Genomic DNA, 14,142 nt, shown 5'->3' on the forward strand with positions numbered 1-14,142 from the left:
GCGAGCTCCAAACCTAGGACAAGCTGGGGGCGGAGGCGCAGCAAAACAGCGAGTTCGAATCGCGGACGAGCTGGGGCAGAGGCGCATCTAGCCTGTGAGGTCCATGCCTGAGTGAGCTGGGGAGATGGACGAGCTAGAAGATGAAGAGTCGAAGACCCGGTCAATATTTTTTTAAAGCACTTGTGCATTGGACAACAGAGCTGCCTCTACAAAAATGCTCACACAAATTAGGCACCTATCTAGTCTTCTTAGCATTGAAGCAAGTTTATTTTAGGTAGGTGCTTAGTGATATGGCAAGACTCTTTCTCTTTAAACACCTGGGTACAAGCACTTTGCATTGAAGATGCTCTAAAGGACGAAGAAATCTCCCGTTGATCGAAACGCCCACGTCGTTCCATATCCTTAAGGGCATCTCCAAGGGTAAGCCCCCATTTGTCCTCCCCATTTGTTCATTTGGAGACTCTTTGGACAAATGGGGATGAACAAACTATCATGGTGCCCAATGGTAACCCCAATTTGTCCTCTCCAAATCCTCGTTTGTCCATTTTTACTTCCTTTTGCACTTTTATTCCATTTTGCATCTGATCTGCACCTCATTAATAATTTAAATTCAAATTCTCAACCGTGACCGTTAATAACAGCGAATAGCACAAAAAACAGTTCAGTTTCCAAAAGATTAAATGCAGAGCAGCCTCCAAAGATCAGTACTACATGGTAGAAATTAAACAAGGGACATAGACTGACAATAGTCACTTCTCTGCTACCATCTCGTTTTGACAACATGGGACATTGAATTGTGACAAGTATTCATCACACGCACGCAGATGCAAAGAAATGTTTATTCAACACACCGACACACCTGAAGTTGCCAGCATCTAGCACCACCAACTGAAACATTGGACTTCACCTCGAAAATCAATCCAGCTATTCTCGGTCTTGAGAGCCTGAAGAGTGACGACGCAGGCGTTGCGGAACACCCCGGCCTTGAAAGCCCGCATTGGACTAGCCTGGAGATGATGGAGTCGATGAACACGTCGGGATCCACGGGGCCGCGCGTCGTCTCCAGGAACCTGTCACGCATACGTCTGGCGCGGGCAAGGCCGGAGGTGACGGTGTTCCAGGAGACCAGGACCAAGTGTCCTTCTCGAGCATTGCGTCGAGCAGGTGAAGGACAACGGCGACGAGGTGACCACAGTGACGGGAAAGGGACGCGGCCGCCGGTGGATCTAGCGGCAGAACGAGTGGAATTGGCAGCTGGAATGTGGGAAGGGTAGCGGCGGCGAGGCCGCAGAGGAAGTAGACTGGCCAGATCCGATTGCGGGAGGAGATGAGGAGGAGACGGCGGCGGATTCGGTGACCGGAGGAGAGTGTGGCGGCGTCTGGACTGTGGGAAGGGAGTCGACGGGGCAGGTCGAGCGAGAGAGAAAGGAGGCAAGGGAATATCTGTATGATTGGTGGGCCACGCCCACGCGGACAACAGGGAGCCCTGTTCTCTCCCCAAATTTGGGTAACAAACGGGAAGTATGAATAAATTTTGGACAAATGGAGTACTCATTGGATTGTGTATTTGGTTCATAAACCTCTAAATAAACAGATTTGGACAAATGAAGAAGATTTGGGTTCCGGATGCCTCATAGCATGTTCAATGCAAGGTGCTTAGGGAGATGCTTGCACAAAATAAACCGATTTTTGTCTAAGCACTGGTGTTTGTGTTTTATAGGACAGGTGCTTAATTAGGCACCTCTAGTATAGGAATAAGCACCGGTGCTTGAAGCGTTTGTTTTACCTTATTCCATGTTTGAGTGGGTTGGTTTCTCTTTTTTTTTTTGTTTGTGCAGGTTGGGGGCTGTTGGTCTGTTAATTCTGTTGCTGATCTGTTGGCCGCTCTTTTAGTTGTTATTGTAGTACTTATTAATGAATTATAGTACATACAAATCATGCCTAAATTGCCTCCGCTATTTGTTTATTTACAATATTTTGTTAATCTCAGCAATATCTTATTTCTCCAGAGCACAAGAAGAGCCTCTTCAGAAATTAAATGTATTGTATCATGATGGAATATCTGCATCTCCAAACACTTCTGAAGATGTGCCACTAAGGAGTACTGCTGATTTTCTTTTCGCAGAGAGAATGAAAATCAAATTTAAGGAGTGGCGTGATGTGATAATCAGCAACCCAAGAATGGATAACCATTGCCCAGAATGCAATACATTCAGCACACACCAATTTCAGACGGTTTTCTTCAAATGCGCCCAGCTATTTTACTCAATGGATTCACATCAGATCAGTTAAAGTTAATTCAACAGGTATTGCGATTGCCTAACATATTCATTGCCTTGGACTAGAGTTGTAGCTGGACAGCTAAGTTCTGAAACATCTATTTCATGTGTTTATATTTCCATACATATCACATATTTTGGTTATTATAGTGTTTATTCTTACAAGAATTTATGTTCCAGAATTTTTGGCTTTATAAATTTGCTAGTAATGTGCCTTATGAAAATACAGCCAACTATCACTACTCCAGAAAACCCCTCCAGTGGCGGTAAAAAAATGGGGTTGGTGGCGGTGATCACGTCCGCCACCAACTCTGCGTCACTGGAGTTTTTAGCACCGGTGGCGGGTAAAATACCCGCCACTGCTGCACCGAGATCACCAATGGCGGGTAAAATACCCGCCACCGAAGACACACAAACCGCCACTGTAAATCCATCCGGCACCACCCGAAAAGTGCGTGGAGTACATCAGTGACGGGCGAAGTACCCACCACTGGACATTTTCCAGTGGCGGTCTATGGCCACCGCCACTAGAACCTTTTCCAGTGGTGGTCGTGTCTAACCGTCACTGCTATATGTTCGGTAGCGGTGGTTTTTAACCGCCACTGGTACTAGTTTTTCCCAAAAAAAATAAATGAATTATTTATAAAAATAAATATTCCTGTAGCACAGAAACAGCAGGAATACAGCACAGCACAGATAATATCAGGAATACAACAGCACAATATACAACACCAAAGAAACAGAAATAGCAGCAGATATATTACAAAGTTCCACACGAGTTAAACATTCAAGTCACATGCATGTGTATATAAAGTGTTTGAAAGAATGAGCCACAAATAAAAGTATTCCACACAACTTAGCCACTTTTGGCGACAATCTCGCTGCTGTAGTAATCCCCGCTCGATTTGAGGACCTCCTTGTTGAGGATTTCGCCGATGTCCTTCTGGATCTCGTATACGAGAATTTCAGAGTTGTGCCCTAACTCAGCGTTGGCCAGAAAGAAATTCTCCACTTCTTCGAAGGTCTTCTTCTCCTTCGGCTTGAAGTTGTTGATCTACTGCTGAATAGTGTGCGCGCAGTAGTAACCGTAGTAGACGGATCCTTCAGGCTGTTGCTCGCAGGGGAAGTTGAAAATGTGCCTGAGGGGAGTGTCCTTATTGCGGCTGAAGCCAATCATCCCGTACCATTTCACCGCGTCGCGATAGGCTGAGTCGATGACATATTTGATCGGCTCAAAGTCGCGTTGTGGTTCATTCTCCATGCGTCGCAGTGGATCAAAATATGTGACCCCTCCCATATCGAGGCAGATGGCAATTGTCACCCAATGGCCACTGTTTCACAAAAGGACGCACATTGCATTAGCCAAATAATATAACAAGCAAGTCTTCTGACGGAAAAAGATTTATGTATTCACGCGAATTGAAAACAACTTACTGTAGATGGTACAATATCAATATGAAACGGCGGTCTCTGTGCTTCAAGATGAATTGAGTGAGGTATTCAACCACCAACCTTCTACTTTCGGCCAACAATGGGTCTGGACCAAGCAAAGTGGCGTTGAAGAGAAGGGGGTCGGTGACGGCCAGCCCATATTGCTTCACCCTATAGGCCTCCCTCGTGTAGTGTACACACCACAGTCTTAATATGGCGTTGTCGAGGCACTTGCGGTTGAAGAAGTGAAACAAATCGAGGAAGTCAATGCCGAAGCTAACGTCATTTTCCTTCTGGATTTCCCTCGTATTGGAGTCGAAGAAGCCATAATGCTTTGGCACTCGAACCCTGATTTCCAGATTTGTGAGGTCCGCGCTTGATGATGCCACATTCATGTATTTATTATGGAGCTCTTGCATCTCCTGTGGCAGGCGATACAGGTCATCCTGGGTCTCCATCGGTTGTCCGGGGTGGAACAACAAAAATTGGGAGAATCGCCTGTCCACGAAATAAGACCCATCAGGCAATCTATCTCCAACACGGGGGTGGGTGGGCATCTTCAGAATGTCTGGCCGCTCTTCCCAAATCCCTTCTATCTGCGACACGGTCTTTGGTTATCTTCCCATAGAAGACGACTGTTTCCCCTCTTTGGAGGAGCCCTTGCTTCCTTGCCACCTGTCCCCCTTTTGTTTTTCCTGCGTCTCAGGAAATCGGAACTGTCCGGTTTCTGGGGGACCTGCATCCCAGCAGGGGCACTTGGACGGCTCTCCAACGGGGCCGATTGTGCTGCGGCTCTCTGAGGGACGGGTCTTGGTGCGGATGGCTTCGGGGCTTCGGGTTTGGGCGGCGACGGAGGATTTTTGCCTGCATTGTCGTCGCCGCACTCCGCCGCAGGTGAGAAGTCTCGTTCCGCGGGCTCGTAGTCGAAAGGACCGGGTGAGGCACCAAGCGGCGACGGAGACGTCACGCGCTGGGCGGGTGGAGACGGACCGAGGCGGGGTGACGGAGATGGAGACGGCTCCGTAGAGAGGACCACCAACCTCCTAGGCCAGATGAGGTAGGAGTTGACGCAATCCCTTAGGGTTGTCGCCTCTTCATGCGGAGGATAAGGGACCGGTTCGTTCTCGAAGCCCCTGAGCACGGAGTCCACCTGCACCCTGACCATGTCGTCTCGCAGGGTCACGTGGTGCACCACGGCCGTACACGGCATTAGCAACCCGCGCGCGCCCAGAGGGTTCCCCACCGTCGTCATGTGTAGCCGGCATTTGACGCCCTTCTGCGCATGACAAACATGGCAACATCATTAATAGATTGGAGCATGATAGTGGTATTTCACAATTTTTCGTAGCGCGTGAAGACGCTTACCGTGAGGTTCTCGTTGGGTGGCCAAGCGGGTCAAGCTGGCACTCGGTGCCGGAGCATGAGGTGCTCTTATTCCCCAGCGGGGACGGATCCGATGTGGGTGGGGTTGGTTGGATGGGCGCCGGCAGAAAAACACCGTGATCGATGAAGTTGTCGACGTCACGCTGTCCGTGCAAGCCGCATGAGCTTCCTGAGCTCCTCCCTCGCCAACACCCGGATCTTCTCATCTAGTTCCTCTGAGCTCTGTTCTTTGCCGGACGCCCTTCTGAGTTTGCGGGAACCATGCTCTTTCGCCATCTGCCTGCGAAAGGGCCCGAAACCAACACCTCGCATATGACCCCCGTGCTCATTTTGTTGCAGAGCGTAGCTGATGGCATCATCCCACTGTTGGTTGATAGACGAGTGGGAGCCATCCGACTCCCACTCTGCCATTGCACCCTGTATACAAAAAACAACATGCTCGGTGTTAATCTTATATGTGAGTATAAGAAGCCCAACCGATAAAAGAAGATGTCAGGATGAGGCCTTACGAGTGCAGCCTCTTGCTTCTCTGACATAGGCTCCAGGCCCACCCACTGATTTGCGGTCATGGACGACCGCAGCCATTTGCTGGAGCGCTCACCACGAAGCAAAGTTGGGACCCTCGGCTGTATACTGGCTTGGTCCGATGCGGCGTCCTCCTTCGCCCACACCTTCTCCTTTCCGGGGCGTCCACGACTGCCGAGGCGGTGGTCGAAGGGCCTTTTCTCACGAAGCTCCTTGTACCATTTTTGGCTGGCCTTGAATTCTTCTGACCTGACCCACTCCTTGAACCTCTCCCAGTCCTCCTCCGAGATCCCCTTCCAGTGCTTGTTCACCTCTGTCTTCCAGTCTTTGCCAATGAGCTTGCGGCAATTATATTGCCACGTGCTCTGGCCCTTCCTCAGGACTTGGTGCATCCGCCACTCCAACCGTCTCCTGATCTCATCATTGGCAGGAACGAACCGCTTCCATGCCGCCTCGTAACATTCCTGCTTCATAGCTTCCGGGACGTCGCTCCATCTTTGATAGATCCGAGCGCGTCCCCGTACGATGGCGTTGCATGTGTTGGAGAATCTTCCGGGTAGTTTTCTTTGTTCAACTTGGTGACGACTCACGACTCCGTCGGCACCTTTTTCGCCCCCCGCTTGGACTTCGACTGAGTAGTCGACTCCGTAGCCTGAGACGTCGCACCCTGGGCTTCTTCCTCGTTAGCTGCTCCTTCAAGGAATAGCTGCTCCTCGGCTCCTTCAAGGAACAACTGCTCCTCACTCATGGCAATTTCCGAGCCTGAGGAAGATGCCCCCGCTTCTTCTTCGACTTGTCCCTCCAATACCGGTGGCTGCTTAGGCACCTCTTCAACGCGAGCCTGAGGTTCCTATCCAACACTTATAAAAATAATTTAAAAAAACGGAAAAATTCGGCATGACCTATGCTGTAAAACAAGAAAATTTCGGCATGACCATTGCTGTAAAACAACAAATGAGTCTACCCGAATGTTATACCTGCATAAAAAAAACTCCCACCCACATATACCCCCTCGGCACGATGGCCGGACCCTTCTCAACGACCCGGCACGATGGCCGGGCCCACATTCGTCATATCAACCAACACGATGGTCGGGATCACATGCACCAATAACAGCACCAACAACAGCATATTTATCAAATAAGCATCAAATTACCTTAAGAACCAGCAAGTTAACCTAACTAGCAGCAACATATACTAATAAGTGAACGGAAATAACCACTTATAAGTTATATAACAAAAAAATTAATCAATTAACACTAAACAGCAAATTAACCCTAAACAGCAAATTAACCTAAGATGCAAATTAACCTAAGATTCAAATTAACCTAAGATGAAAATTAACCTAAGATACAAATTAACCTAAGATGAAAATTAACCTAAGATTCAAATTAAACAGCAAATTACCGGGGTCGCGACGGCGAGGGTCGTCGGGGCCGGGGCCGTGGACGGGGTTGGGGCGGAGGCGGCCGTGGCCGGGGCGGAGGCCAGGGCGGAGGCGACCGGGGGAGGCGACGGCGTCGAGGCGGCCCGGCCGCGCCCCCGGTGATGCAGGCCGGGCGGCGGCAAGGCGGGGCCGCCGGAGCAAGGGGCGAGGGGCCTCCCGCTCCTCGTCGTCCGTTGTGACCCCTCGGCCTCGGATTTGTCGTTCTGCGACATGGCGATGGCGGGGAAGGGCGGCAGCGGAATTGTGCAGGGCTTCGCCTATGGTTCCGGGGATTAGCGCTGCTGGTCTGTGAGAAAGACGCGCGTCTTGGATACAAAAATTTCGCGAAATCTCGCCCTGTAATATATATATAGGACCCGCCACTAGAGACCCGTCCTAGGGTTACTGGTGCTGGAGACCACCGGTGGCGGGAATTTCCGAATACCCGCCATTGGTGACCCACCAGTGGCGGGTATGTGGAAACCCCGCCACTGGTAATTTGAACAGGAGTGAGGGTTAACCACATCCCTGTTCCACGCACCAGTGGCGGTGGTATTGTATATACCCGCCACTAGTTATTATTTTGGCTCTAGTATTATATTTTTATTATATTCCGTGTCTCTCTGAAAATTATGGCACCTGTACTTTCAAGTGTATTTCAATGCTAAATACATTGCTGAAATTGAAATATTTATGCTTTTGTAGTGTTTACTGTGGTTAAAAATTGTTACAAATTACAAAATTGCTCAGAATGGTCTGATATTTGGCATGGAGGCTTCTCACACAACAATATGCCTGTATATGAAGTTTGGTGTCAAAATTCCAAATGAAGCCCATAATAATAACATATTGGGATCATCACACAACAATATGCCTGTATATAAAGTTTGGTGTCAAAATTACAAATGAAGCCCATAAGAATAACATATTGGGATCATCTAGGTAGATATCTCTGATACCTTCTAAACCAACATCCAAATTGTAACATTATAACAACTTTGGGCTTGATTTTTTTCATGTGGCTTCATTAGACTGAGAGGTGTTACCATGCCAAGTTTCAGCTCATTTTGATGAAAATTGAATTTTATGGAATTAAATTAGCACCAAAGCCACACATAATCACAGAAATTTGTATGAAATACTATGAATTAATGTCTAAAACTTGTATTGGGAACAAATAATATTACTATACACCCAAAAGTACTACTGTTATATTTTTTGGGAACGCAGAGAATATAATAGGATTATAATAGTGCATTCTGAAATCATTACCAGTGGCGGGTTTCAGGAAAATAACCACCACTGGTGACTTGGAGAAGATTTGGGAAATCCCAAGTCCTGTAGCACTCACCAGTGGCGGGTTTTAGCGAAATCACCGCCATTGGTGGCTGCTTTCGGTGGCGGGTTTACTTATAAACACCGCCACTGGTACCCCTTCTGCGGGCTGCCGCGCGAGGCGAGGTGGGAGTTTAGTCTCACCTCGCTAGTTTACAAGCGGTTCGACCAGCATAAATAGCTTCCTCCCCTTCCCTTTGCAGATTCCGAATAAAATCAAATGCCGCTCTCTCCTCTACTCCCGTTCGCCTGGCCTGTGGGCCCGGTACCCTCTGTGTGCACTGGTGGGCTCGGATTATAGCCCTGTGGGCCCGTGCTCTTCTGGCCTAGGAGGTAGTAGGCAGCTCTCGGGTTCTCGCCTGGCTGGGCCCGAACCCGAAACAGCCTAGTTGACCGGGCGGGCTAAAAACTTTTTTGCCTCCTTTTCTGGTAGCACGCAACAGTGGCGGGTTTCACGGAAATCACCGCCACTGGTGTTCCTTCCAGTGGCGGTTTTCCTGGTAATAACCGCCACTGGTCCCCTTCCAGTGGCGGTTTTCCTTATAATAACCGCCACTAGTGTCCTTCTGCGGGCTCCGCACAAGGCGAGGTGGGAGTTTAGTCCCACCTCACTAGTTTACAAGCGGTTCGACCAGCATATAAGGCTTTTCTCCCTTCTCCTGTCAGCTTCCGATTAATCCTCTTGCCTGTGTCCTGTGCTCCTCGCCTGGCCCGTGGGCCCGGTGCCTATACTGTTCTTTGTGAGCTCGGATAACAACCCCGTGGGCCCGGGTCCGCTCTGGCCTAGTAGGTAGTAGGCTGCTCCAGGGTTCGCCTGGCTGGGCCCGAACCCGAACTTTTTTTTTCTTCTTTATAATGATGAAACAAGCAAATAAAATATGCATTCACAGTAGAAAAATATTGCGAACAAATTTTCGGCATTTCTTTTCAAATTTGAACAAGTTAAGATTCGAACCTCGTTAGAATTGAAATTACATTGAAAATCATCAACGAGCATAGCGAACAAATTTACGGCATTTGTTTTCAAATTTGAACAAGTTAAGATTTGAACCTCGTTAGAATTCAAATTACATTGAAAATCATCAACGAGCATAATTGATCAAAATTACACAAATAGTGAACTATTAGACAATCTTGTCTTTCTTCTTTGTTGTCTTCTCTTTCCTCTTATACGTTTGGACCTTATCGTGGCTGCTTCTGGCATAGGCCCCGTCTTGTGTGGGTAATTTTGATTTTTTTCTTGTCTGGATCGTCCGTCTTGCCACCTCATCAACGAGATTTAGGCTTTCACAATCCATGGCAGCGTTTGGAGACATCTCTGTTTGTTCATGCAATTGTAGAAAACGTGTATGAATCCGCAACAAAGATGGATAGGCCACGGGTGCCGACTTAACGAAGCCTTTTCTGCTCCACAATGTCCTTAGATAAAATCTCAGGACAGCCAAACAATACATGAACTTGAGACGTTGATGTATCTACCCTTCAAATAGAGTTACAACGGCCTCTTCTATTAGATTCGCCAACAGAAAAGAAAGAAAGTCTTCGTGCTTCTAAAATAGTACTATGACAGAGACGAGCCAATTCTCATCTGCTGTTATCAGCTGAGAGCAAAGGGGTTGCAGTCAAATAATGCTCCATAACACCTATACAACAAATTCCATCTCTGCTCCATCTGGTGATGTATCTGCCACTGATTTAGTGCATTGATCTGTTTTCCATGGAGATGCATTAGGGGTGTAATTGTCACATGAGGGGCTTATTGCCTTGTTCTTGCGTATGCTGAGGAATATCTTGAATTGATTCTGAAATTGAATCATTCCCCTCTACTATCCTATAATGCATAGGCATAGGATTACAGGAAGCTCTGGTTGTGTCAACCTTGAACATATCCTAATTGAACCTGACACTATAGTTATTCCGTTATTCTATCCTACATACATAGGAACTGGAGCTTTTTCGTTAGTGCCACTAAGCCGAAGAGAAACAACATACTTTTGATATCCAAACTCTGAAGAGATTCTGGGTTTCTATATGATGAGCCACCATGTCATATCCAAGTGACTTTCATTTGTCTGGTTTATTGTCCGAAAGCACTCCCAAAAAACGAGATATCCCCTTTTAAAGAGGATATGATTTTAGACGACTCTGTCAGACCAGTTGGATCTATCCTACTGGCAATATAGGAACAAATGATTATTTGCTGCATCATATATATATTATCTTGTCTGCAGAGTACTGAAATTGATGTTGTTCCTGCAAAACGATATTTTGTACTATTCCCTCCGTTTCTAAATTCTTGTCGTGGTTTTAGAATCGTAGGGAGTGGTATTTTCTTTCTCATTCGTTGGTACCACAGTGATCGGTATATAAGCTGTATGGTCAAATTGTATTGTATTCTTAAGATTTTAAGTCGATGTTGCATAAGTACTAAGAAGGCTGTTAGGTTAATTAAGGTTAGGTTAGATTAGATTAAGGTAAGAATAATTATTTTTTAACAAAAGTGCTAGCATGTCTAATGCAGGATCTGGAGTTTTTATTCTGTCAAGCAACCAATAAAATCAAATTGATGATGGAAGAACGTATGGATTTGTTATCATCTTGGTGGCATGAACTGTATTAGCAACGATATTGCAGTTCGACAGGGTCAACGGCTAAATTCTTCAAATATGAAAACTTGAACCAATTAACAACGATATTGTCTAGTAACTCTGAAAACCTGAACTAATTAGCAACGACAAAAACCTTCAGTAACTCTGAAAACTTACACACCTACTACCAGTACTTTCAGGGAAATAGGGAATACACATTAGCTGAATTCCTCAAGCATATCAACAATGATCAACAATGGATTTGATGGGGCCGATGTTGGGCTCGCCGAACAAGGAGATGCCCTGACGGGTCCTGGTTGTCGTGTACTTGCCGGCAGCGTAGACCTTGTTCTTGAGGCTGACCCGGTACTGCTCCACCGCCGGCGGGGCGCTGAACTGCCGGAGCCGCTCCTTGGCGCTGTCCATGAACGTCGCCTTCTCCTCCATCTTCGCCAACTCGTCCGCTCCCTTGGTCTCCATCGCCAGCGCTTGCCGAGATTGATACTGAGAGTTTTCTTTAGAGAAAAGGTGAATAAGAAGATTCTAAGGAACCGGAGATGAGATTGTTGCTGCTATGGGGGCTACTAGCCTTATATATGCGTTGTTTTCTTGAGAAGAAAGCTTCTCGCCGGCCGAGCTTGCAGAGATTGGATAGGAATAGGATAGGAGAGAGCTAGTGGCTTGGAGCAGGGGATAAGAAAAGGAAATAGGGAAAAGATTGGGAAAAGAAATCGAACAAGGGTTCATGTCCCATCTTCAGAAAATTATTACTCCTACAGAAGAGCAAGTCCAGTTTCAGTCAAACAAGAAGAGAAGTCCAGGCCCAAGAAATTGTTTTCCTTTCATAACTCCGGCTCCGAAATTTAACGGGGCTCTCTTTCCCTTCCTGACTTCCTGAGAGACGTTCGCTTTCTCTTCTGACTTGTTGTAGTAGCATCTTCTTTCCATGTAAGTTCTTTCTTTTCCCCCACTCCAAGCTGCAAACCAAGCCCGGCTCCGAGGCTTTCTCCCCAAGGCAGGGGACATCGCCACCTATAAATACACGATAGCCTGCAGCCCTCCTGGCCTGCAAAGCAATAACCAGAACTTCTTCTTTCTTCTTCCTCTCGACACAAACTTTTCGATTTTCAATCAATCTCAGGAAAGCGTGATCAAACCGATGGAGGGCGTGCAGAAGCAGGAGGCGGAGGCTGCCACGCCGGCCGCGACGTGCTTCCGGAGCACGGTGGGCGAGGACGCGACGTTCGTGGAGAGCGCCAAGGACAAGTTCCGGCAGTTCAAGGAAGCGCCGGTGGAGGAGCACTGGGCCTGCCTCAAGAACAAGGTCAGCTCCATGTTCGGCGAGTTCAAGTTCGGCGCCGGGTCTGCCGACGGCGCCGCCATCAAGGATGACTCCTCCTCCAAGTAGATGCTGACATGCCGTCCGTCCGTCGAGTTACCGACGAGCTGATTAGTATTCTGGAGCGCTGTTCGTTAATTAGTTGGGTCAAGTTCTTACTACTACTCGCTCCGTCCAACAAAAGATATCTCAAGTTTATCAAAATTTGAATGTATCTAGACATGACTTAGTGTATAAATGCAGTCAAATTTAAGTCAAATTTGAGACATGCTTTATTGAACGGAGGAGTATTTTTTTTTCCTTTTGGTATCGTCGGTGAGTTAGTTCAATCGGGTCTTCAAAGTCGAGGAACTGTATAGCCGTGGAATTTTATCATGGACAATGCAAATTAATTAATTAATAGTTACTATAGTGATTATTTGATGTATTTCCACAGATTTGCTATTCTTCTTTCTTTCCTTTTTCTTGTATGCAAGATCGATGTGCTGTTTCTTCTTTCCTTCCTTTTTCTTGTATGCACGATCGATCTGCTATTTCTTCTTTCTTTCCTTTTTCTTGTATTCAAGATCGATTTGCTATTTCTCACAGGTCCAAATAATTCACGCAGCACCAAAACTTAGATGATAGTCTCATCCAAAAGAATGCCTCAATATGTGGTTCTCAAACGTAATAAAACATGGACAGAAAATTAAGCCAAGCTTCACAGTTTGCCATCCTGACATTCAGAAATTGTTATTCAGCTCTAGCAAATTGGCCCGACAATTCCCTTGACTTCCTCAACTTGAGCCGTGATCCAATGGGCACTTGCTGCAGCAAGTATAGCTCCACTGTCTCAACAGAATTGCGACATCATCGTTTGGAAAGCTGAACCTTGATGGGGTGTGGTGGCAAATCGGGAGGGGGAGGTGCAGAGACACAGGAGAAGATAGAGCAACGAGGAGACTGGAGAAGATGAGGAGCAGAGAGGCCAGTATTTGTAGCGGCGGTCAGGCGGTACTCCTCCCGGAGCGCCAAACCCTCCTCTGGTTTCTTCTTGTTTTTTTCTCTCTCTTAATTTGCCCGACGGAACTGATTTTCGGTGGCCCTTTCTGCTGTGGGCCTATTGTATGAGAGAGGCCGAATGCTAAGTTTAGTAGGCTCAAAGAAGCGGCGGTGATCCAACAGGCTGGGCCGCAGCCCTTTTCTATCCGCGACCGACTGTCACGGAGTGGGCCGAGGTGATGACGAGCACGATTTCCACGTGCTTGTTTGTCGATATCTTTCTGTCTTTCCCTCAAAATAAAACTGTCAATACCTAAAAATTTAACGAAAATGCTCTGATCCAAAAAAATACCTGTAAAATGTCAGGTTGTTGTGTAAATCTTCTTTTTTTCATTTTCACAGTTTATAGATATAAACCTTCTTTTCCTGGCAGTTCAAGTAATGAAAATGACGTACTCCCTCCAATCCATAATAAACATTTCAGATTTAGTACTTTTTCCAGCCGGAAATTACTTCGCAGATTTAGTACCGACTTTGTACTAAATCTGCGACAAGCAATTCCGGCCGGATCGAATACTAACTTTATATTAAATCTGAGACAATTATTAGTGATCGGAGAGAGTACATGACGACAGAACTGAAAAAATATACGTGAGATGCATATATCAAAGCAAGTATATTAAGCAACGACCCCACGGTGCGCCACAAGATGTATCTCCACCACACTAGCTTGTAGTAGCTCCTATATCTCCCCCATTAATTTTTCGTATATATTATGCCGAACAATGATATACGGAGTCACCTGTGCGATAAGTTAGCAACAAAGGGGCATGGCAGAGTACGCAAGCATCGGGG

The 14,142-nt window shown here is 46.8% G+C and overlaps 1 protein-coding gene across 1 annotated transcript; it reads left to right on the plus strand.

Annotated features, from left to right (window-relative positions):
* The first annotated feature begins 12,014 nt into the window (after window positions 1-12,014).
* On the plus strand, window positions 12,015-12,733 carry LOC104581878. Its single transcript, XM_010230899.3, has one exon. The coding sequence runs from the start codon at window positions 12,127-12,129 to the stop codon at window positions 12,373-12,375; it is 249 nt and encodes an 82-aa protein (XP_010229201.1). The 5' UTR covers window positions 12,015-12,126; the 3' UTR covers window positions 12,376-12,733.
* Window positions 12,734-14,142: the final 1,409 nt, after the last annotated feature.

The sequence above is a fragment of the Brachypodium distachyon genome, chromosome 1, assembly GCF_000005505.3.
Source record: "Brachypodium distachyon strain Bd21 chromosome 1, Brachypodium_distachyon_v3.0, whole genome shotgun sequence".
Classification (NCBI taxonomy): Eukaryota; Viridiplantae; Streptophyta; class Magnoliopsida; order Poales; family Poaceae; genus Brachypodium; species Brachypodium distachyon.

Coding starts and splice junctions, on each gene's coding strand:
- LOC104581878 (XM_010230899.3), top strand. CDS start 12,127: ATGGAGGGCGTGCAGAAGCAGGAGGCGGAGGCTGCCACGCCGGCCGCG.